Source organism: Sturnira hondurensis, unplaced genomic scaffold (genome assembly GCF_014824575.4).
Source record: "Sturnira hondurensis isolate 20B ecotype Veracruz unplaced genomic scaffold, ASM1482457v3 Scaffold0012533, whole genome shotgun sequence".
In the NCBI taxonomy this organism is placed as follows: Eukaryota; Metazoa; Chordata; class Mammalia; order Chiroptera; family Phyllostomidae; genus Sturnira; species Sturnira hondurensis.
Genome location: NW_028085164.1, coordinates 462,784 through 488,926, shown reverse-complemented (window position 1 = coordinate 488,926; position 26,143 = coordinate 462,784). Strand labels below are relative to the sequence as shown.

The 26,143-nt window shown below is 37.5% G+C and overlaps 1 protein-coding gene across 1 annotated transcript in view; it reads right to left on the bottom strand.

The window, feature by feature from the left end:
* Window positions 1-7,083: 7,083 nt before the first annotated feature.
* Window positions 7,084-26,143, bottom strand: part of SLC9A2 (solute carrier family 9 member A2) — a 112,786-nt gene continuing 93,726 nt past the window's right edge. Inside the window, exons 8-12 of the mRNA XM_037060819.1 lie at window positions 21,363-21,524; window positions 13,789-13,885; window positions 11,262-11,393; window positions 10,042-10,129; window positions 7,084-8,827 (exon numbers count right to left, since the gene is read on the bottom strand). Of these exons, the coding sequence (XP_036916714.1) occupies window positions 8,457-8,827; window positions 10,042-10,129; window positions 11,262-11,393; window positions 13,789-13,885; window positions 21,363-21,524 (850 nt within the window). The 3' untranslated portion in view covers window positions 7,084-8,456. The remainder of the gene's footprint in view (window positions 8,828-10,041; window positions 10,130-11,261; window positions 11,394-13,788; window positions 13,886-21,362; window positions 21,525-26,143) is intronic.

Below are 26,143 nucleotides of genomic sequence, written 5' to 3'. Positions count from 1 at the left end.
CTTGCCTGTAAGGTCTCTTTTGAGAAATCCGCTGACAGTCTGATGGGTACTCCTTTGTAGGTGACTGTCCCCTTATCCCTTGCTGCTTCTAGGATTCTCTCCTTCATTTTGGTCTTGGCTAATGTAATTATGATGTGCCTTGGTGTGTTCCTTCTTGGGTCCAACTTCTTTGGCACTCTCTGAGCTTCCTGGATTTCCTGGAAGTCTATTTCCTTTGCCAGACTGGGGAAGTTCTCCTTTATTATTTGTTCAAATAAGTTTTCCACTCGTGGCTGTTTCTTTCCCCCTTCTGGTACCCCTATAATCCGGATGTTGGAACGTTTAAAGATGTCCTGGAGGTTCCTAAGCCTCTCCTCATTTTTTTGAATTCTCATTTCTTCATTCCTTTCTGGTGGGATGTTTTGTTCTTCCTTCTGGTCCATTCCATTGATTTGAGTCCCAGTTTCCTTTCCATCACTATTGGTTTCCTGTGCATCTCCCTTCATTTCAATTAGTTTAGCCTTCATATGTTCCTCTAATTTGTGACTTTGTTCCTCTAATTTGTGACTATAATCTACCAGTTCTGTGAGCATCCTGATAAATAGTGTCCTGAATTGTGTTTCTGAGAGGCTGGCAATTTCTCGGTCGCTTAGAGTTATTGGCTCTGGGACTTTGAGTTCTTCTCGCGCCATCTTTCGGGTTGTTTGTGCCTGTTCCATAGCAGGATCAGAGCCCTAAAGTGTTCACCAGAGCAGGGCAACTCAGTGGCTGGGTTGTGATGCTGTATGTGGGGGCGGGGTCAAAGAGGGACTATGGCGTCCTGTCCGCTGCCTGCCGCCACGGCCCTCCCCGGTGCCGCAGTTGCTGCCGTCACCGGGCCCAGGCGTTTCGTCCCACTGCACGCGAGTGTGCCACCGCCGTCAGCCCTCGCCCCCTGGGGCCTGCGTGGTCTGTCTCACTGTGTGTGAATATGTGCCCGAGGTCTGCCCCGCACCCCAACTGGTTCTCGTCTGCCTGCGCGCCTGGGTCAGGGGCCCTGTCCTGCCCAACCCTGCTGGCTGCTGGCTCCTCCCCTCTTACCGTCCCCGTTGAATGGTTAGATGTAGTCGGACTTCCGTATAATTCAATTTTCTGTCCTTTGGTTGTGTCTTTGTTTCTCTAAATCTCTGTTGTATTCAAACTTGGTTGTGGGAGAAGGCACAGTGTTTCCACCTATGCCTCCATCTTGGCGGAAGTCCTGGTTAGATTGTATTGTGACAGCTGTTATAACAGCATGCATTTAAAAAGAAAAACATCAAGATTGGTGATTTTTTTTTGTGTGTGTAGTCATTTTAAAATTGAAAATGGAAGAAAATAGCCCTGGCTGGTGTGGCTCATGGGATTGAGTACCGACCTGCAAACCAAAAGGTCACCCATTCAATTCCTAGTCAGGGCATGTGCCTGGGTTTCATGCCAGGTCCCCAGTAGAGGGTGCACGAGAGGCAACCACACCTTGATGTTTCTCTCCTCTTTCTCCCTCCTTCCCATCTGTCTAAAAATAAATAAGTAAAAATCTTTTAAAAAAAAAGACAGAAAATGGAAGAAAATAAGCAACATTTTTAGCATATTATGCTTTATTATTTCTAGAAAGGTAAAAACCCAACTGAAATGTGAAAAAAGATTTTTGAGGTGTATAGAGAAGGTGCTATGACTGATGAACCATATCAAAAGTGTTTTGCAAAGTTTTGTGTTGGAGATTTCTCACTGGGTGATGCTCCACTGTCAGGTAAACCAGTTGAAGTTGATAGGGATAAAATTGAGACTGACTGAGAACAATCACTGTTATACCATGCAGGGGGTTAGCCAACATACTCAAAATACCCAAATCAATAAAGTTATTGGTGAAAATGAAAAATGTGTCTTTTATGGAAAAAACTAAACAGACTTTTTGGCCAACCCAGGTGCTTAGTGCCTTAGAGGGGACTGAAGTATGATATAAAATGACCTTGCCCATTAGTAGTATAGCAACTCATCATGGAAGTTAGACTTAAAAGCAAATAAACCAAGGCTTTTTGTAATAAAGTTGAATTGCAGAAGAATTTCTCTAAAAATTGTCTTTTCTTCACTCTTAGAAATAGACAAATTCCTCAGAAGCTATTAAATATGGCCTAGATAAATCACAGCACTTTATTTCCAAAGTTAAATAAAAACCTATAAACTTACTGAGGGTTTACAATTAAGCAAAGATTGATCTTAGTCTAGAGAGTAGAGAAATGTTTTTGTTATTCTCCACTGGTAGTTTCAGTGTTTTATTCAGGTGACTTTTTAAAAAAATATTTTGTCATGGCTCCTCTTACTAGTCTGATGTGCTGCTGCTATTCACGGTGTGTTCTGGGGACCAGCAGGGTCAGGGTTCCCTGAGACAGATGCCCCATTTAGGACCTGCTAGAGATCATTTCACAAGACACCCAGCTGCTTTGTATATACAGTAAAGTTTGAAAACCATATTGTAATGGATAATATTTGTACAATTTGTGGAATATGACCTCAGGGATATTAAATCTGCTCAATTAAAATCTGTGTTGATTTTTAAATTGTTTTGAGTATCTTTTGTAATCCTCTCCAAAGTATTAGCTTGAGCCCAATGAAATTGTTATTTTTATAAGTCAAAAATATCTGCAGTTTCATGTGATTTAACTTAATTCTTATATGTAATCTTACTTTAGAGGCATTGAACTTACTTGAAAAGTTTGTATAGGAAATGACACTTTTCAGCATTATGCCAACTATAATTGGTAAGGACTGTGAAACAACCGCAGAGTGTGGGGTGCTAGAATGCTTGGGCTTTTTCCACAGAGGGGAGGGAGGTATATCTCTACCCTTATGTCCAGAGGTCTGAGCTATATGCAGAAAGGGAACAGGCAGTGCCTGGCCATGAGAGTAATGTGTAGGGCTCCACATCTCAGGCATGATGGCCTGGAGCAGGGAAGTCTGGAGTTATGCATGAAGCAAATAGCACGAGCTAGAATCAGTGGTTCTCTACCCTGACTGCCCAGATCCTGTCCTGGACCTCGGGAACCAGACTCTGAAGTGCCTGGTGTTTTAACGCACACCCAGGGTGGAGAATCACAAGGTTAGATCTGAAGAAGCTCATCCTCTGGGCCAGTGGTGAGCTTTTCTGGCAGTTGAGGGAGAACCACTGGTCCTTTGTGTTTTAGTAGGATCCTATAGCTACAGCAAGAAATATTAATGGGAGATCAAGAAGGGAGTCGTCTAGACTTTGGAGCAGTAATCCAGAGGACTGTGAGGAAGAAGTGGTCCTGGGCACTGAAAGAAGGAAATAGGTAGGGGCAAAACCCAGAAGTCCTGGTGACTGTTAGGGTGTGGCTGCAGAAAGATTCTTGGAGGACCTGAGTGACACTTGGGCCTGCTCTAGGCAAAGCTGAGGCAAGATTAGAAGGACCTTTAATGAGAGTGGAGCACATTCTGCCCTATCCTTTGTTAACTGGCAAAGAACATATGTGGACATTGATGGGAATGTTCTAGAACATTCAGAACATCAAGAAGGCATCTTTTCCTGAGGATGCTTCTGTAAAAAGAAATCTGTTGAGAGTGGGAGGCATTTCAAGCTAGGGGAAATTTCAAGCGTTTGGTCAACTGCTTATGGGAGAATAGCTTTTTATTTGGAATACATAGTAAAAGCCAGCACGGTGATCTCCCCAGACGATCACTTTGGCCTTTAAGAAGTCTTGAAATAGATTACCACAGACCCAACCAGGATAATGTGTGTGTGTGTGTAATACAGCTGTTCTTGGAACTGCAAAACCAGGCTCTAAAATATCTAGTGTTTATAACGTACACCCAGAGTTGAGAATCACGGGGTTAGAACCTAAAAAAAAAAAAAACGTTTTTCAGTTCTAATTTTTTTTTCTGAAAAATTCGCCAGTTACATGACAATCATTTTCTTTAATAATAAAATCCCTTTAAATTGTTAAGAAATGTTGTTTATTCTAACTATTAATTCTTAGAAGCCATTGTTTGCATCCTGATGTATATTTTAAAGTAGGGTACTGAAGTGCTTGAAAGTTTCAACCTCTAGTATGCTAAAAACATGTCTTAATAAAAAACAACAAGCCTTTGTCTTTTCTAACTGTATGCTAATACATATATAATCTGAAATTCTACACTGATGGCAAAGAAATAGTTTCAAGATAACATGTTTTACTTCTAATTAATCAAATGCACAAATACTACCTTATTTTAAAACATTTTACTTTAGATGTTTTATTTTCCCATATTGTCTAAACTCACCATTTTGTAGATAGCTGTCTGTTACTGTCTATGAAAATAGTAACAAAATATCTGCTGCTCCCTAATTCACTATGCTGTAAGAAACAGTGCCAGTTGTTATTTTGAAAATGGATATTCTCAAACAGCTTGTGTTGTTCCTGGAGGGAAACGATCATTATAAATACTATGGAAATAGAGTTAATTACTAATAACTCAAATGGCATAAAAGTGGACTGTAAGCATTTTGTTTGAACAAAGCACTGTATTTTGATCACAGTGGGTTTAAAATGCACTACATATTGGTAAATAAAAATTTATTTTCCAAATTATACACTGTGGAGGACAAAACAGTAGTTAAAATACCTATTAATAGTTACAATTTATCATGTGAGAAAGAGATGATCTTTCTTCAGGCTTACCGAAGAGTCTATTTCATTTTGAATAGCTAGGACTCAAGGTTCTTATCCAGACTGAAAATTACTTTTTCCTATGATAGCTCACCTATCAGAACTCTGTTCTGAGTTTGCTGAATGAAATTGAAACTACATAAACTGTCCAGTGTGAACCTAATGGGACAGATGTGTTCTGCTGTGCATGTGGTGGGTGTTCTGTGCTTGCCTTTGTCTGTGCCACGTAGGCTGAAGCACAGGCCAGGGCTCTGAATTCCAGTGTCTGTTAGTAACAGGTGATAAGGTTACTAACCACGGTGAGCATTTTCTTCTGGTCACTTTCACAGCACCTTCACCAAGTCACTTCGAGCTAAAGGTAAGGACTTAAACCAGATGCCTGAGAGGAAGAGGTAAACCTCTGTGACATACTGAAAGGTCCTGAAGTAGGTTCTGAACATTCAAAATAATATGCTCTTTATACTGAAAATTTGTTTACAGTGCATGTGTTAACTTGATACAGAAAAATGCATTCCCTGACCATACAGGTAAGAGAACTGACCCACATTTTATTGATTATTCTTAAAAGTAGTAAAATAGAATTTTATTTTCAATATGGACAAAATTAGAAAACAAAACAAAGGGGGTCAGAAAATCATGTGCCAGTGCAACATAAAAGAAGATTTAGAAACTAAATATTGTGGGCATTATGTCCACATCTGAGGTGGCTGACCCCTTTTGAGGATGTCAGTCACATCACATGCGAGATGAGTGGTATTGGGGAAAAAAATTGAAGGGACAAGTCATCAGTGGCAGTGACCCAACGAAACTCTTGCTTGCCTTACAAGTGAGTTTAAGAAAAGGTCTGGTTAAAATGCGGGATATAAAGTACCACCGAGCTACCAATTTTATTCCAAAATTTAAAAAGAAAAAAATGTTAACCAAAAACCCCAGATCACGAGACCGTTCTGATTCAGGAGCCTTTCTTTTTCAAGTTGTCAGAGGGAATCAATATCCAATGTTCAGACCTCAGCAGATCATGCCAACAACTACTTCAGCTGCACATAATCACTCCTTAGAGAATCAAGTCAAGTGCAAGCTGTGGACTAACAAGATGTTACAGTTCTCATAATTATGAAATGCCAGTTTTAACATCAACATGACTTAATGCTACAAATGTAAAACACATTGAGACATAAATAACTGTGCTTCTTTAGGTTCTTTATATAAATTGTCACCTTCCCCCACCCCCACGTAGAACAGTATACCCCTACCACAAAGTTTAGCAAAAACCAAAGGTAATTTCAATCCAGATAATTTGGAGGCAAGTACATAAAACATGATTTTTTAAAGTATCCAGTTTTACAGCCAACTTCTAGTTGTTTGCTAACTGGCATAACTATTTCTAATAGTTGGCCCCTAGAATTATATATAAAGAAATAAGCCCTAACTTTTCACTTAACAGGCAGTAAAAATCAAAATTGTTACCACAAACATCAAAAAGCCATCAATATTCTATAGTCACACTGGAACTTTGGTTGAATGAAGTATTCCAACTAAGGGAGTCATCGCTAAAGGTTGGGGATCTTCTTGTATTACTGAAATTTAGATTATTATATTTAGTTAAAGTGTTTCAACTTCATACTATCTCCATTACTATATACAATTTAATAATTCCATTAAAAAGTAGAAAAAGCTAAATGAAGTCAAATTTATTTTTCATTGTTTATCATTCAGTAAGGAAAAACTTACACTGAATAAAGAAAATTACATGTTTCTGTTTTTAAAATTTACACAATGTCATGAAATTTCTTTATCTCACTTTTATTTAACAAGTGAAAGCTGAATTTGGTCTATCAACTTCAGGAGTAGTTTTATTAAAAATTTTATTTTATTCTTCAGTTCCAGAGAGTTATCCTCCTTATATAGAACACCAGGAAAAATCGGAAAACATTTTTTAAGGTCATTTTCCATTTCAGCCTTCTCCTTTAAATTTCATATACTAATTTCACAAAATTTACTCTTGGTGGTCTCAAAAGCATATCACATCTCTTGATGAATCATATTCCTATAATAAAATTGTAAAGTAAAGTAAATCAGTTTTAGTTTTCAGCACATGTAATTCATATTTTACATAAATATTTTCATTTAAAATTAATATTTTTGGCACAGAATCCCAAGCTTTTAGTTTTAAATTGTGTCTACACTGCTTTCCATTGTCTACTAGGGAAAGTTTGGAAGGAAACTATACTCTTTGTAAGTCTTGTATCTTGCATGTATATTCTCTGTCTCACACCTAGCAATCCAGCAGTCTTAGAAGACTTTAGAACATTAAAATAAAAGCTAGAATACTTGCTTCTCCACATCACTGGGGGGAAGAGGCAGGGGACAGAAAACCACTGCCAAGGATTTCTAAGTACTCTGTCTTTTTAAATTTATTCATGTTTTCCATCAGTTATACTGTTGTCATTTGTGTCCTTTGCTATGTTTCCAGTATGAATTCAAGAAATTACACGAGTGGCTTAATTTCATGTCTAAACCCAGAAATTTAGAATCTTGGTCCAGTAAAATTTTAAAGAAGGTTTGTTTTTGTTCTTTTTCCAGAAAAAAATAACAGGCCAATAAATCTATAGTGTAGGAGACAGAGACTCAAATCATCTTTAATGATTATGTTCCACTGCTTGTCTTTCTGCGGTACTTTTAAAGAGTACTTGGGTGAGTAGAATCCATTTTTATATGAAGAACTGAGTTACCACTTTACTTGGGGAGGAGGATAAAAAATGTACAGACTAGTGCAAAATAATGGATGCACTCAGGAATAATGCCCATTCTCCAGAGTGCTTCCTACCTGAATAAAATTCAACACCTGAACTCTAACCAATTTGTTAAGCACTGAAATACTGTTTATACGAACTTTCAATCTTGTCTGCTTAGATCCTGACTTGGATTCAAAGTTCTAGAATGTTCTACAGAAGAATTTTGAAGTGGGTGGTCATAGATGGGTGTGAACAGCAATCTTCCTTCTCCTCCCAGTATCACAGACTGTAACACCTGCCCACATGTTTTCAGAATGTGCCACCCTATCTCCCCACGTGCCACAGGAGGTCCCCACAGTCTGTCACATCACAAACTGGTGCCATCTGCACAACCTTTCTCTTTGCACCACTTGAACATGAAGAGGTGAGGGAATCTATATGTCACTCAACACTTGGTAGAATGAAGAACAAATTAAAAACCAGCTGATTCTCATTATTACATAGGAGTAATGGGACCTCTGATCTGGACCCTGGGAGCCAGGCCACCACATTGCTCTTCAGCTCAGGATCTGGAAACACTAGGACTCTAGCAGATGGCCCACCAGCCACCAGGAGCTGCCTTCTATGCACAAGGTAGATGCTCTGAGTATATTTAGTGTCATTCACTTAAAAACTGATCACAGATACACATATTTTTTTATAAATAAAATTTGAGGCATATGTATATATTAACATTTTCACCAACAAGGGTGTGTTAAAAATGTCAAGTTCTGTCATTCAAGTTCTAAAGGCACACATTGTTTTCTTCTTTAGGCCTGCAAAAATTACAACTGCTAGCAACAAGTCATAAGAGGCAATCTCTGGGTCTTTTTTTCTTTTTTGATTTTCCTCTTCTTTGGGTAAGCAATTGTCCCATTAACCAAAGGCGTGACTCCACCACCCAAAGAGTAAATTTAGTCACAGAGAGGGTTTGAAATGGATTCCCCTGTGTCAAGTTTTGGAGTAATAACCACAGCTGTGCTGAGTCAGTCACTGCCTTTCTCCGGGTCTGCTTTGACTGTTTCCATTATGATTTCTCACTCCCAAAGCGTGCTTTCCAGCTTCCAGGCTCTGATGCCCTTCGTACCAACCTGGGAGGCGGCTTGGGTCGGTTGCCTTCAGTCACACTGTCTTCCTGCACCTGGCCAAATTGGCCTTTGGAGAGAAGGGGCTGCTGGAGCACACCTGGGGTCTGGGTGGCCCCCTCTTTGCTGTGGAAAGCTGAGGGTGTGCAGGGCTGCACTGGGCTGGAATCAATGTCTACCTCATTCTTCCATTCCATTTTGTAGGACTGGGGGGCTTTCTTTGAGAACTGGTCTGGCAAGAAGCACCTGGCTCTGGGCTTTAAATTGAGGACGGTGGTCCTGGCATCTGTGTCTGAGTCGCTGCTGTTGTCACCTACCACAAAGGAAAAGGACATCATGGACAAGCATTTCAGAGAGAAGGTGTTATCAGTGACTGCAGTATGTTAGCGTGGGAGGTCAAAGGGCTCCCCCTTGGCTCTAGCTGTGAGACCTGGGCATTCCGCATGATTTCCATAAGCATTTAGGTCCACAAGCATGCATTCATACTGATTTTGAAGAGTTTTTACTATGTGCCAGGCACTGTCATCAGCACTTTCATTTAACTCTCACACTCACAATTTACAGATGAAGTAACTGAGATACAAGAGATCCCAATGAGTGATGGAGCTGGCATTTCGAGACCATCGGGCAGCCGAGGCTGTGCTCTCATCTGCACCACAGGGACTGTCCTAGGAGGGCTTAGTGCAGGTCTTCCACACAGGAAGACCCAAGAATCAGCTGCTATTATAAAGATTCTTTTCTTGATCTGGAATCTTTTATTTTCTTCATATTTTTATAAAAAGGTCAAAACACCAATGTACACTTTCCAAACAAAGGTAGGAATCAAGATTAAAACCAGGTCACCATCAAAATTGAGGTCCTACACTTTTGTGGGCAGGGCAGCTAATGGGATGTTGCCCAGGAATTGAGAATCTTAGAAACAGAATTTCTGCCGGATGCTCTGTGGTAACATGGCCATCTGCTCTGAGTATCCCCCGCTCCTCTGAGTAGCCCCCGCTCTTTTTCTACCTCACTTCTCACCTCATCCTCCATTACCACAGGCCACAATTAAACTCATCTCTCCTTGGTTAAATAAATCAAGACGAAAAGGGTGGGGGTATTATTGTTACATCTACATTTTAATAACATAATTCTAACATTTCTTCTGGAGAGTTCACAGAAAATGGCTTAGAACCTACATAAAAAATTATCAAATAAAGAGATATTAGACTTTATGTCAAAGCTTAAATAATTACACCCAGAAGTAAAATATATGCCTACCTTTATGAAAATATATTAGAATCACTGTAAAAATTAAGCATATCTTTGCACATTTACAACTCCACAGTTTACCTGTTCACTAACTGTGTGGTGATACTTGCTTTTGCTATATCAAATACAATCATGAAAAATAACTGATTGATACTTTTGATTTGCAAGCTATCAAACTCATTGTGTTTAATAAAGAAGCAGAATAGGGATATCTTTCTATTCCGTACACATTAGTAAAAAAGTTTCAAGTCTTTCTGCTCCAACTGTATTCATTACCTGCATTAGAAATATTCTTTTTCTGTAGCTTTTCTGGAAGCTTTGTATTTTTTGGTAAGGATAAGTATCGGGAGGTTGAAGTGGAAGCCTATAAAAAAAGAGAAAATCTTAGACTAGGTAGATGTTATTGATCATAAGAAGTTTAAAATCTTACGACAGATATTGTTAAAAATTAAAATTTTAGTTTTCAATTTCAAAACTATTTTGTGAGAGGTATTAGGGATGGGGAAGAAAGTTCCAAGCAATAATTATAATTTAAAAATCACTAAACTTCTGAAATATAGAAGAAATCAGAGTAAAGCAAAATGGAAATAAAGTGAGACCATTGGGAACAAGACATGAAAACCTTTGGGTTTTCTTAAGGAAAAGCTACTGAACTACCTATTTATATGTATAACAAGAGAACAGATTAAAAATTGTAGTGTATTTTAGTATTTAAAAAGTCTTGAAAATGATGGAATAAAAAGTATTACTATAGTTAATTTGCTGACATTTCCAATGCCATTTGTCTTTAGTGTCTTTACTTTTTTAATCGATACTGCTATGTTGAACACAAAGGAAAAGATCACCTTATTCACACAAATTTTGGTCTCCGGTAACCAAATACAGAATATTATTAAAAATAAGATGCATGCCTGTTTTGTTAAATTAAGCAATCATGGTATCATTTAAAATGACTTCTAGGGCCAAGAAAAATGTTGAACCAACTGCCCTGTGAACAAACACTCCCCAGTTACTGTGGCTTCTCCACATCAGCACACACAGGCTTGCCCACCTTTGGGCAGCAACCTCTCCCTGGAAAGCTCAAATATTACTTTCCAAATGAATCCTGACCCAGTCATTCTGTTTAAAATGAAAACTTGTCTGACCCTTCCCAGTACTTGCAAGTTCCTTCCTTGGCAACTTTTTAATTATTTCCATAGCACTTACTGCCTTCTTTATAACAGACAATTTACTTATTCTGTTAGTGATCATTTTCCCCCTGACAAGAATATGAATTCTGCAAGTGTAGGAATTTTTCAGTTTTCTTTACCAATGTACTCTAAGGGCCCAGAACTGTGCCTGGGACATAATAGGTGTTCAAGAAATATCTCAAACACTTGTAAGTCAACTCTACCCCAGAATTACTGTGACCACCCTTCAGCATAGCCTCAGGAGCAGCCGCTGGCTCAGCCTTTAGAAGCAGTCCCCATCACAGCCACCACACACACTCCAGTTACCCTACGCTCCCGGTTCAAGCTACTGTCCTTCCTGATGCTCTCTCGCAGACTGTGCCTCCGGCGGATCAGGATCTCTTTGGCCTGCCTCTCACTTGTATCAGCTGTCAGGTTGTGTCTGTTGTATGACAACGTCTGAAATAAAAGCAAGTGACATTTTTTAAAAAGCCTGTTCACTCCCCCCAGGAATTCCAAAACTACTGTTTCTTTGACTTTGTATCTCAGCAAGGTACTTAACCAATGTGCAGAGGGGCAAAAATGTATGAAAGTTAACATTGTTTGAAATTTTGAAAGAATTTGGCTTCTAATAAAGCCAGTGAATTAAGGTTTTTTTTATTGGAAAGTGTGATCCTTTATAAATAAGAAAGATGATTGCATTCATCAAGTGCCTTCATTGAACCTCTAAGTACCTTATATCTATTTTACCCATCAGTAGCAGCTAGGGAAAAAATACACGTCTCCGTCTGTTCTTTGTTGAATAACAATTACTGGTATAAAAACAGATCACTCCGAGACACTTATTGGTGCCATGTCCATCTGAGTAAGGAAAAGTTCTTTTCAACAGAGTTGTCAAATTGAGAAAGCTCCTGCTACCACTAGCAATGATTATGACCTGGTATTTAAAGCAGTAAAATGTCAAGGTGGCTGTATATGGCATACATTTTAAGTTTTATGGGCTGCACAGTAATCTGTTGCCTAAAACAAATGATTTGTAAGGAGGTTCATTTTCTGATAGAATTAATGTATACTTCTTGGGAATATTCCTGTGTCCATGCTATATAAGGCTTAGTAGATAAATGAAAAAGAAAGAGAACAGGGCTCAACTCCTGCCTTGAGGTGTACCATCTAGTTGGGCATCTAAGGCTAACAAAATAATATAAATTAGGTATTAAGGGCTAGACTTAAGTGGTACAGCACTACAGCATGAGCTTATTTAAAGACAAGGTTGGGAATAATATGGAAGGCTTGGGGGAACATTGAAAATTCAAGAATATGGATCAATTGAACTGACAAAGCAGCAGNTGTATACTTCTTGGGAATATTCCTGTGTCCATACTATATAAGGCTTAGTAGATAAATGAAAAAGAAAGAGAACAGGACTCAACTCCTGCCTTGAGGTGCACCATCTAGTTGGGCATCTAAGGCTAACAAAATAATATAAATTAGGTATTAAGGGCTAGACTTAAGTGGTACAGCACTACAGCATGAGCTTATTTAAAGACAAGGTTGGGAATAATATGGAAGGCTTGGGGGAACATTGAAAATTCAAGAATATGGATCAATTGAACTGACAAAGCAGCAGCGGAGAGAAGGTAATGCTGCTATTAAAAGGCGCTTTAGTGCCCTTGGCAGTGTGGCTCACTTGGCTGGAGCATTCTCCAGTAAACCAAAAAAGATCACAGGTTCGATCTTTGGTCAAGACACATGCCTAAATTGCAGGTTTGGTTGCTGGCTGGAGCATGTACAGGAGGCAACAGATCTGATTCTCTCCCTCCTTTCCATTCTCTCTAAAAATCAATAAGCATGTCCTCTGGTGAGTATTTTTAAAAGGGTGTTTTTTAATAACTTTTTAAAAAGATTTTATTTATTTATCTCTAGAGGGGAAGGGAGGGAGAGAAATATTATTGTATGGTTGCCTCTCGCGCATCCCCTGCTGGGAACTGGCCTGCAACCCAGGCATGTGCCCTGACTGAGAATCGAACTGCAGTTGTTTGGTTCGCAGGCCCACGATCAATCCACTGAGCTACACCAGCCAGGGCGGGTGCTTTTTTTAAAAGGTGCTTTAGGGAAAAGGGTGGAGGAATGGACAGTAGTATAGAATGGAACAGGGACAACCTTTGGGGAGAACAGCTAAGAAGCTACACAGATGACCCCAGCATGAGTGAAGAGGAATCCTAACAAGCAGTGTGTCCCTTAGACCATTTCATCTCCCTGTGCCTTAATTTCTTCATCTGTAAAGTGGAGACAAAAGTAACACCATTTGTTAGAGGATAAAATGAACTAATGTATCCAATGTGCTGAAATGGGGCTTGGCAAATTGTACGTCTTCACTAAATGTTAACCTCATTATTAGCAAACTATTAGAATAAGGAGTAAACAATGAAAATGCAGTTAAACCATTCAGATGACATTAAAGGAAGAAACTACAGCACTTTATGAATAACTAAAGTTAAGTACATTTTTAGAAGTCTTCTAAGCTATGAAGGTATTTCATTAAAAATATTTTCATATATATGAAAATATATTTTATGAAAAAATATATATTTTATAAAAATCATACATATATATATTTAATCTCCAAGCTTATAGTAGCAGAATTCCCAGAAGGCTTCACCAATGATGTCCAGAGAAGAGTTGTACCCTAGAGGCTTCATGTTGAAATGGCGTCTAAGGGAAAAGAAGACATCTGGTGTAGGGACTCAGAGGTTGGCGTAATGGTGGGACAGTATCCATTATAATTAGCACAAAATCAGAAGGCATATTTTCAGTCAAAAGCAAGTAAATATTTTGTTAAATAAATTATTCTCACTCGCTGACGAATTTGGTAGAGATTTCTCGATAATATTTCCCGAATTTCATCCATTTCACCAGGTGTAAGCTTCCTTATTTTTTCTTCACGACAGTCACTGTGAATTTTTAGAAAAAGAATGTTTTACTATTTAATAAATATTGAAGTCAACAATATTCTTCTTAAAGACAACATCATTATTTTATACGAATAATCTTAGTTTACAGTATGACACTTAGAAATTACTCAACATTTTAAAGTTAATTTAAAATTCTAAAAATTTTGCTCTAGTGTTGAAATCATTCAGGCTAAGTTTAATCATGCACATGTTTTCAGAGTCTGTTCATGCAATTATTTTTGATAGAAGTTAAAGTATAGCCCTGGCTGGTGTAGCTCAGTGGATTGAGCACGGGCCTGTGAAGCAAAGGATTGCTGATTCGATCCCCAGTTGGGGCACATGCCTGGGATGTAGGCCAGGTCCCCAGTGGGGGACATATGAGAGGCAACCACACATGGATGTTTCTCTCCCTCTCTTCCTCCTTCCTGTCCCATCTCTCTAAAAATAAATAAATAAAATATTTTAAAAAAAGAAGTTAAACTATAATAGTTTATGATGCTATCACTTTATTATTTCTGATACACCATAAGAAGGTATAAGTGGGGTAAATGGTAATGGAAAAGATAGAATAAAAAATAATATAGAATTTTTTCCCAATAGAAACTTAAGCTGTATTTTGCTATTCTTGCCTGAGCTTAAAAAACTTCATTAGCTATATTTGCAAAGACACCATTTATAATATGTACATATATACAGTTGATCCTCATTATTCAGAATTCCAGCAAGTTTACCTACTTGCTAAAATGTATTTATAAATACATTATCAATACTTTTGGCACTTTCTTAGTCATTGCCGGACTTGTACAAAGTGGAAAAAAATTTGAGTTGATTGACATGCAGGTTCCCAAATGAGCTATGCTTTGCCTTCTTGTTTTAGTTCTTATACTGTTAAAAAGTTTCCTCACAGTCTATTTAGTGACAAATTTTTCACAGTTTTGCATTTTTTTGCTGGTGATTTTTTTGCTGGTGATCCATTTTGCTGTTTTAAGCATAGCTCTGAAATGAGGTCTAGTGTTCATATGTGCATACAGTTGTAATAGGCCTTCTGGAGAAAAGTTGTGTTAGATAGGCTTTGTTCAAGTATGAATTCTGGTGCTGTTGGTCACAAGTTCAATATTAATGATACAACAATATATTTTAAATAATTTTTAAGATGTTATTTATTTTTAGAGAGAAGGGGTGGGAGGGAGAAAGAGAAGAGAAACGTGGATGCGCAAGAGAAACATCAGTTTGTTGCCTCTTGTGTGCCCCCTACTGGACACCTGGCCTGCAACCCAGGTGTGTGCCCTGACTAGAAATTGAACCAGCAATCTTTTGGTTCTCTCTTCAGCACTCAGATGATATTGGGCGTGTTCAGGGTGCTATGGCCGTAGACTCAGGTCAGCCCTCAATCCACCGAGCCACACCAGCCAGATGTTTTTAAACAGAACAAGATTGTATATTGATTGGCTGATTAAAACATTGTAACCAGAGGTTCACAAAAACCTAACCCTGTATTTTCCCACAGGAGCAATGGTTCAGTATTTGCAAATCAATCTCCACGGGCAACTTTATAAAACTTTAAGTACTTCAAACAATGAAAATTGACTATATGTATGTAGTTGTACTCTAAGTCCTTCAAAATGATTTTGAGGAAGTTTCCAAAAAATATATATAGTACAATAAAATAAATAGATAAAATAAATTAAAGTAAAGCTGAGGTAGTTAACTTATATAAACGGCTCTGGTCAGTGTGGCATAGTTGGCTGGAGTGCTGTCCTGTAACCAAAAAGTTGTGGGTTCAATTCCCAGTCAGGGCACGTGCCTAGTTTGCAGGTTCCGTGCCTGGTCAGGGTACACACAAGAAGCAACAAATCACCTATTGATATTTCTCACGTCTGTTTCTCCCTCTTTCTCCCCCCTTTCCCCATCTTTCTCTCTCTTTCACACTCCCTTCCCCATCTCTCTAAAATCAATAAGTATATCCTCCAGTGAGGATTAAAAATATGTGTGTGTGCATGCAGTGAGCCAACAGCACACAAAATAAAGAACATAGTTGCACACCCCTAACTAGAGACTTGGCCTTCAACCCAGGCATGTGCCCTGACTGGGAATTGAACCAGCAACCTCTTATACTTATATTTTAGTTATGTTTTTAATCCTAGGAAGAGAGGAAGGGAAAGAAAGAAGAGAGAACTATCAATGTGAGCAAGAAACACAGCTCAGTCACCTCTCATATAAACCCTAACCAGGGAACAAACCTGCAACATAGGTGTGTGCCCTGACCAGGAATTGAACCTTCAGCCTTTTTGTTTTGTGGACCATGCTCCAACCAACAGAACCACCCAGCCAGAGCCTTTATATTATTTTTAAATGCAAAGTTCCTGTTACTATAAACCAACAATAATGGTAATTACTGGTATACAAATACCTATGCCCAATGGTAATGGATACACACAAAGGAATGAACAAAGAAATTCAAAGCTTCAACAGGGTAGGCTTTCCTATATTTAGATAATTCATTATTGCCTCAACCTAAAAAGCTTATATAATTTTGTAAGAAGCATATTTTTAGACTAAAATTTTGTATAGATAGCTATCTAACTTTCTAGTTAGGATTTTTGAACAGCAAATTTTATTCACAGAATTTTAAAATTGAACAAATAAGGTCAATATATAGCAATCTTTTTTGGTGACTGATTATCTTGTTTAATGTTCCCACCAAGTTTTAACAAACGTGTTTGCAAAAGTCTAGTGATAAGTGCGCAACCACTTCCTATGTTTATACTTAAAACTATAGTTATGAATTTGTATATTTTTAATTGTGGTTCTGTCAAGTTTTGGTTCATATATTTTGAGGCTATATTATTTGTATGCCAATAATTTAGAATTGTTATGCTTTCTTACAGATTTGAAAATTTATCTAATAAGATACATTTCTTTATCTCTAGCAATATTTTTCATAATGTTTATATTTTATGGTAAAATGTAATTACATAAGCTTTTTTTGTTTGGTGCTTTAACAATACATTTTTTTCAACCTTTCATCTGTAACCTTACTGTTTCCTTACATATAAGTAGTATATTTTATAAATAACATCTGGTAAGTTGTGTATTTTATCCATTCTGATCATCTCTGCCTTTTAAGTAGAATAAATTTATATTTAATGTAATTGGGTTTAACACTATTTTCTTACTATTTGCATTCTATTTTTCCCATATATTCTATGATTGTTTTATCTACTTTGTTTTAACTTTAAAATTTGTTTTATTTTGTTATTTCATTTCCTTTCTTTGTTTCCTTGTTAAATTTTTACTATTTTTAGTGATTACCTGGAATTATAATATTACTCATTGGCTTACTAAAGTCCAAAATACATTTTTATTTTTACCACTTTCTGGACAACGCAAGGACCTTAGAACATGCTAATACCATTCACCTCCCTCTCAGTTTATAAGTGATTATTGTTGTTAGTTTTAAGTCATTACAGATTTTAAACACCCTAGTCTATTATTTTATGTAATACTCATTTAAATTTTACAAATATTTACCATTTCCATTGTTTTAATTCCTTTCTTCATCTGCAAGGTTTTCTATGAAACTTTTTTCATCTTTTAACATTTTTTTAATTGTTGTTCCAGTACAGTTGTCTGCCTTTTCCCCCCACCACATCCCCCAACCCCAGCCATTCCCACCTCCCACCCCTGATTCCACTCTCCCTTGGTTTCCTTTGTGTTCTTTATAGTTGTTCCTGAGAACCCCTCCCTCTTTCCTCCCCATTATTGCCTCCCACCTGCTTACTGTCAGATTGTTCTTAATTTCAATGTCTCTGGTTATATTTTGCTTGCTTGTTTGTTTTGTTGATTAGGTTCCACTCATAGGTGAGGCCATATGGTATTTGTCCCTCACCACCTGGCTTATTTCACTTAGCATAATGCTCTCTGGTTCCATCCATGCTGTTGCAAAGGGTAGGAGCTCCTTTCTTTCTGCTGCATACCATTCCATTGTGTAAAAATACCGTAGTTTTTTCATCCGTTCATTTACTGATGGGCACCTAGATTGCTTCCAGCACTTGGCTATTGTAAATTGTAATGCTGTCAACATTGGGGTGTATAGGTTCTTTTGGATTGGTGTTTCAGGGTTGGAATTGCGGGGTCAAAAGGCAGTTGCATTTTTATTTTTCTGAGGAAATTCCATACTGTTTTCTGCAGTGGGTACACCAGTCTGCAATCCCACCAACAGTGCACTAGGGTTCCCTGTTCTCCACAGCTTCTCCAACATTTGTTTGTTGATTCGTTTATGATGGCCATTCTCACCTGTGTGAAGTGGTATCTCCTTGTGGTTTTAATTTGCTTCTCTCTGATGACTAATGATGCTGAGCATATTTTCATACCACCCTGAATGCACCTGATCTCATCTGAAACTTTTCTTTTTGTCTGAAACCCTTTATCATTTACTTTAATGTGATGGTTTTTATTTTTGTCTGAAATGTTTTTACTCTACTTTTTTGAAGGGTATTTTACTGGTACATGAACTCTAGGTTATAAGTTACTTTCAGAATTTCAAAGATACCAATGATTTCTAGCATTTTCATTGAAAACTAATTGTCAGTTTTTTTCTCTTTTGAAGAAAATAGGTCCCTTTTTTTTCCCTCTGAGTGTGCTTAGACTTTTCTCTATGGCGATTTTGATTTTTAGCAGTTTCTACTATCATGTACCTTCATTTGTTTTTTGAATCTAATTTCCTTGGTGTTTGTCATAGTTCATCTCTTTTATCTGTTTGGATAAATAATTAATCATTTTGTCTTAAATTGCTTCTACCAATTTTTTCTCTCATCTCCTTTTGGAACGTTTTACTATCTCCCAAATGTTCCTTACTTTCTTTTCAATATCTTTTATCCTTTTTTTCACTTTGTGCTTCATTCTGGGTATATTTTTCCTTTCCTATCTCCCAAATAATCAAGTATCTCTTCAGCTAGATCTGACCTGTGCTTATGCCTCTCAAATGAGATCCTAAATTTAGTTGCTTTATTTTTAGCTCAAATATTCCATTAACATACTTTTAGTCATATAATCTCAATGACAATACCAAAATATCAATGCCATTTTATCTTAAGCACATTATTTTTATTTTAAAGTTCATGTCTGATAACTCAGTTATATGAATCCCCTTAATTATTACTACTGTATTCATATCTTTTTCTCAATGTTTTCAGTCATATTTATCCACTCATATTCTTTTGATTGGTTGCTAGAAGTAAATATGAAAAAGCATAGAGATAGTTTAAATCTCTTTAAAATCTTACTTTCTTCCAGAGAAGGTTTAAGTTTACTTCTCTCAGGAAACTGGAAAAGGAGTAATATTAACCTCAAATGATATAAACAATCATAGATTAAGATAATCCTAGATTGGGCTTCTTTTATTTGAGGGTTAACGTGCAGAATTTTGAGGTGACCCTATGGCTGGATACAAAAACTCCTCTTTCTTGAGGGTGCTGAATTTCAATTTTATTCCCTAAGTTCATTCAGTGTTTTAACCTTTTAGGCTTTCAGACACTTCCTCTGTAATCCAGGGAGGAAAACTGCACCAAATGCCAGTACCATCTTCTTGGAATTCCGTTTTATGTACTCTTGGATAACAGAGTTCTTCAATGTGCTAGTACTCTCTGGCTTTCGAGCAGATTTGGAAAGTATATTTTTACTTTTTTCCTTGTTATTCTCAGAAGATGGTTTGATCTGTAATAACCCATTATTATCAAAAATACAATTCCTTCTTATCTCCCCTTTTGCTTTTACTTTCCCAGTCAGGGGTGTCCAACCCATGGCCCATGGGCCATATGTGGCCCAGGATGGCTATGAATGCAGCCCAACACTAAATCATAAATTCACTTAAAACATTATGAGACTTATTTTGTGATCGTGTGTCACAATGTATTTAAAGTGTGGCCTAAGACAACTCTTCTTCCAGTGTGGCCCAGAGATGCCAAAAGTTTGGATACCCCTGTGAGTCTAGATAAAACGTCTTAGGAGATGTGCAATGGTCAATATGGCACTCGTTTAGCCAATTATGCAGCTAGCCATTAATTTTGGTCCCTAGTTCCCTAACCCTAAACATTTGCCTTTACTCTGTTTACCACTGACATCAAAATGAACTGTGAATAGTGAGGAAAACTGAGAATTCATTCTGTGATCACAATGACAATGGCTCTCCTTTGAGAAACTGGATAATTGAATTATCCCTTGCTTTAACTACAAATGGAATAGTGGGAAGGAAAGATCATAAAATTGTAAAGCTAGAGGGAAACTTAAGGATCAAGACAAGCTCCATTTTCTACTTGAAAAATATCAATTTCAGGGCAATAGACCAACTTTAGGTCATGCAGAGAGTTATTTGCAGACTGGGACCATAAGTCAGTCATCTCAATTCACTGCTATTTATAATGCAATGTAATACCTTTACCTCCAAGCAATTCTGATCACTACTTCTTTTTATTCTGGATTGTATAAACTCTCATAATTTATATAATAGACTTACAGTCCTAGTAAAAATCATAGTTTATATGATTGGGTATGATTTAAAGCCTCTTGTCTCATTTAAACTCTCTCACAGATAGAATTTTAATTAGGTGACATTTAGTTTAAATAAGCTTCAAGCTCATCAGTGAAAGAAGAAACCAGTGGAACCTGTAGTTTCTATCACTTTTGCAAAGGAAAGGAATGAAATTGCATGATGATATAACCTCATTTGCTCACTGAGTATTTACTGTTCTGCTATAATTTTGCAATAAAGTTTTGGATAAATCACTTCACAATTCCAAGTATTAATTTCCTCTCTTTTAAAATTAAGGGGACATACTATATCAGTGGATCTCAATCCTGGCTTCATATTAGAACCACCTGAAAAACTTACAAAGACACCTAAACTTGGTCCTCCATACCAGAGATTCTGACTTTATTTGTCAGGGTAGGGCCCAGGCATCTGCATCATTTAATGACCCCAGGCTGTTTCTAGTGTGTAGCCTAGGTTGAGAGACACTGGAACAGGTGATCACTAAATTAAGGTTCTTTCCCAGCCTTAAACCATGAGACCGTGAGTCATGTATGGGGAAATAGCTAAATAACTACATGTATAATAGAAAATATAACACATCTTAAAATACTTTAAAATGCCGGCTAAGGAGACTTAAGTTTACTTTAAAAAATCACTGAATTGCCTAAAGCAAAGATAATAAATGCATAATCATCCTACACATGACAAAATATTGTCTGACTAGTCAATTCTAAAATAATACAACAATGAGACATGACATGACATGACAACATAAGATATACATTTCTAGGCTTTCACATTTTAAACAGAATCTCATTCTTCTGTGAGGTCTTAGAATATCTCTCTAGGACATAGGTCAAATTTGTTATTACTGATATGAAAACTAAAAAAATATATAAAGACCTTAGCAATACTTAGCAATACTTTTATTTGTAAAATAGTACATACTTTAAAGATGCAAAAGAAGGAACAGCACTTATCATCCCAGTCTCTGCCATTTCAATGGCATGTTTTATTTCAAGCTTTTTATATAAAGACACGATGCTTGATTTGGGTTGGTTTTCCCGAATCAAAAGCTTCCGCAGGTATTTGTCATCAAACTTCTTAAACCTGGAAATAAAAAATATATAAAAACTTCAATTAACTAATACTACACTGAGTAAGAAAATCAGCAATAAAATCAGTTCCACTGTTTCCAGGGGGAAAGTATAGTAGCAATGTTTAGCGAGTCTGATCATTATAATTATTTTATATGTGCATACATGAACACAATTTTATATAAAATATGTATGCAAATATATAAAATATATAGTACATGTTGATACATTTTTATATACTGCCATGGCATACATAAATCTAATATGTGTATTTCTATATTTCCTATTTCTCTACTTCTCCTTTCAGCAAAAGTCTTCAAAAGTATTGCTAATACTCAGTATCTATAATTCTTCTTCATTAATCCTCTCTTGAACATTCACAAATCAGGCTTTTGCCTTCAATACTCCATTCCAACTATCCAAATTGAGGTGGTCAGTCACACCCCGACACACAATATAAATCCAACAACCAGTTATTTAGCTCTCACATTTTCTGATCTCTCCTGCTTAGAACATTGTCTTCCTGGATACCGCACTCCCCTGGGTCTCTGCCTGCTTCTTTCTCAACATTTTTGTATTTTAAATTCTTCTTCTACTTTCTGTCCTCTTCATATAGCAGTCCCCCTGAGGTCAGTCTTTCTCTGCCACCATTCACTCTCCTGGTGACCTTGCCCAGTCTTGTGGATTTTAATAGCATATCTATGCCAGTGACTTTCAAATTTGTATCTCTAGCTCCAAACTCTCTCCCAACCCCAGAAATAAATGTGCAGTTGCCTAATTAACATCTCCACTCGGATAGCTTAATAGACATCTCAAATTCAGTATGCTCAAACTGAATTCATCTTCTTCTGTAATCCTCTACATTTCTGCTAATAATAACTCCACCAGGTCAAAACCCTGATGTCAACTTTGATTCTTCTTCTTTCATATTCCATGTTATGGTCTGAATATGCTGAAGCCATAACTCTAGTACCTCAGAATGTGGCCGTATTTGGAGACAGGGTCTTTACAGGAGTGATTAAGTGAAAATGAGATCACCTGGGTGGGCTTGAATCCAATATAATGGGTGTCTGTATAATAAGAGGAAACGTGGACAGGTGTACAGAGGGAAGATGACATGAAGAGGCATGAAGGAGAAGGCCACCTACAAGCCAAGGAGAGAGGCCTAAGCCTATAAGAAGCCCTTCCCTCATGGTCCTCAGAAGGAACAAAATTTAACATTTTGATCTGGTGCTTTGAGCCCACAGAACTGAGAAAATAAATTGTTATTTTTTAAGCCACCTAACCTCTGGTACTTTGTTTTATAGAGTACCTCTAGCAAACTAATCCTCTCTATCCAGTCTATCAACAGTTTCTGTTGGTGCCACCATCAAAGTACATACAAAATCTCACTATTTCTCACAACTTCTACTACCATCACATCACCCTGATTCAAGATACATCATCTCTCAATGAATTCTTGCAATCGGTACCTAATTGGTCTCTCTGCTTCCACCATTGCATTCCAATAGCCCATCCTTGACACAGAAGCCAGAGGGATCCTGTTAAAATGTAAGTCAAACAACATGACTTCTCTGCCTCTACCTTGAGTGCACAATGACCTGAAAGCCATACATAACTTGGAGCTGCACCTCTTAGTACCATGCTTCTATTACTCAGGTCCAGATTCACTAATGTCTGGGAAACTTGACAGCTGTGCTCTCACCTGTGAGCTCTTCTATTTACTACTACTTCTACTAGGAATACTCCAACATACCTGCAAGTTCATTCTCAGGTCTCATTTAAATCTTTCCTCAATGGTCATTTTTCCAAAAGAGCCTTTCCTACCCATCCCATTAAAATGAATGTCACCCCTCTCCCCCACCACCAAACTTTTTATTGTTTCATGGATACATTTTTCTTTGTGGAAGTTGTTTTCTAACATGCTATTAATTTATCATTTATGATATTTTCTGTTTCCTAGCCTAAGACTGATCTGTATGGGCAAAGGTTGGTTGTTATTGTTTTCCCATATCACTAGTGCATAGAACAGTGCCTGGCACACTGGTAAGCATGTATGAATGAATTATTTGGTCCCAGTTCTTCCCTGTTTCCATATCTTCTTCCTTATTACTTGGCACTGTCTTTCTACCATTGCCTAAGTGACCTACCCTATCCTACTTTCTGCCACTGGTCTCAATCGTGTTACTTGCTTTGGTCAGTGGGCTATCAGCAGATGTGATGATGGTAGCGAAGGCTTAAAATGAGCTTGCTCATTATATCATGTCTCTTGTCCTTCCCCCCAGTCACAGAGAAGGCCAGCTGGGACCAGCTGACAACCAAACAAACCACTGAAGCACGAGCAAGCCCAGCCCAAATCAGTTGACTCTAAACCTCCTAACTCGGTGCTTTAATAATAAGTGACTATCACTTTGAGCAGCTGACTGTTGGGGTGGTTTGTTATGTAACATTATTATGCCAACATATAAATGGAACAGCATACAGTAAATGCGTGTTGAGAAAGAAAAAAATTTATTACAGTGATCCCCATAAGCCCAAGGAGGTTTATAGGCACATTCGTGCTATGAAAACAAAACAAAAACAAAAACAAATAAAAAACAACATTAACCCACATTCTTGTTTCCAAATACTGGTGGGCTATGAACGATTAAAGAGAATCATCCTTAAAGTGCTTTGCTATTGACTGGCCAGTGCACTAAATACTGGACCTACTTTCCTATAAGTTTGAGCAAGATTCTTGGCAGAAACACATCTTTTAAACTACTTTTATTATTATTATTATTATTACCATCATTATCATTGTCATTGTTACTATTATTATTTTAGCTTTTCACTAGAGATAAACAAAACAAAGAGTAAACATTAAGGACAATGGCACCTGGAACAATGACACCCGATCTATTTAGTGTAGGAGCTGTGCATTTTCTTTCTTTGCTTTATTATCACACCTTTCATTTCTGTGCCAGGCTACTTATGCAGTTCCTTTCTCCATCATTACACTCCTTTGCCAAGTTTGAGAAACTTTCCTACTGCATCACCCTGTCATGTCTTTCTCAAAAGGTCAAATGCCTTAAGAATTCTGTGGCAGGACCACCAGAAATTCACAGTGTAAGTATTTCATAAGAAAGGAAAGATACCCAACATACCTAAAACAATCACTTCTTTTTATGTCAGCTTTAGTAATGCCAATAATTATTACCTATCAGAGATAGGATCTGAGCAGAACTAAAGTTAAGAATGGCTTGTATCAGCACCAAATCCCTGCATACCACCTCCCTGGGATATAGAATGCACTTGACAATCCAGAAAATTATTTAAAATTTATCTGTAAAACATTGTGCATAGAAAAAATAAAAGGCTTATAAATGTATTAAATGAACTATGTATACTGCAGAGAAAAATGTTAGACATGTAACAATATTACCTTTCTGACATGAGTCAAAGTTGTCTCTGACACGTTTAGTATTTATAGTCCTTTAGCCTGATGATTGTAGATGTTTGCCTGGAATAGACTTATGTGCCCCAGAGATAAAGTACCTCTCCCTGAAAGATAGGACATAGCCAGAGTTTCTCTGACATTCCTTCACCTAAGTTCCAGACAAAATCCTCATGATCACAGGGTCCATTTCTTCCTTCTTCTAACACTGCCCTAGGGACTGCCAACTCCATTTCTGTATCTACTCACATCTATTTCCCCCTGTTTGGGAGGTGAAGGAGTGATATAAATATTTAGCCTGATCTTTACCTTTGAAAAGGAAAAAACTGTTATGGGTTTCTACTTACCTGTCACTTCAGGCAAGGACTAATAGGATGATAGGGAAGGGAGAAAAGTGGTTGGGTTGAACGAGAAAAGATAAGTGGAAAATAGCCATGGCTCAGGAAACTGGCGATGAGGGGCAGAGAAGTCTGTATCAATCAGTGGCTTGGCACAGGCTAGGATCAGTCTTTGTTAAGAGGGTCCCAGGTATTTATAAAACAGGGCAATGTCACAAGGGAGACAGGGTACTCCAGTCTACCTCTTGTCTCCAAAAAAGTGAATACTGCCCAAGACAAATGGCCATTGTTTTCAATGTTTTCACAATGGAGATTTTAGTTGCCATTATTTTATTTTATGTCTCTATATGACAAATAAAATACTTTCCTTTTGTGATAAAGTAAGGCTAGGTCTAAGGAGCCTTTCTAAATCTGTAAACAGTATGGCTAGGCATGTAAAGGTTGCTCTAGCGCTTCAAGTCTCCATAACTCATTTTATGACTTAGTGACATCACACACACACACACACACACACCTATTTGCTCTGTGACTGTTATTATATTGTAAAATTTGGAGGCCTGAGTTTATAGTTTATACTTCTCATGTAGTATAATATCATGTCAGAACATGTGAACAGTCAGTAAATACTTTAAAATTCCCTTATGTTAAATTACAGAAACTGGTAAATTGGTTAACTTCATGTTAATTAGCAGGGGTGAGAGTATCTGTTAGCAAGTTAGGAAAGACAAGGCAGACGGGCAGGAGGCTTAGAACCTGTCTTGTGTTCAGGAACCAGCTGAACAGCTGCCTCCTTCCCAAGTCTTTGCCAGCCCCGTTCTGCCTGCTGGTCTACCTCTTCCACTTCAACTATGTGGTCCC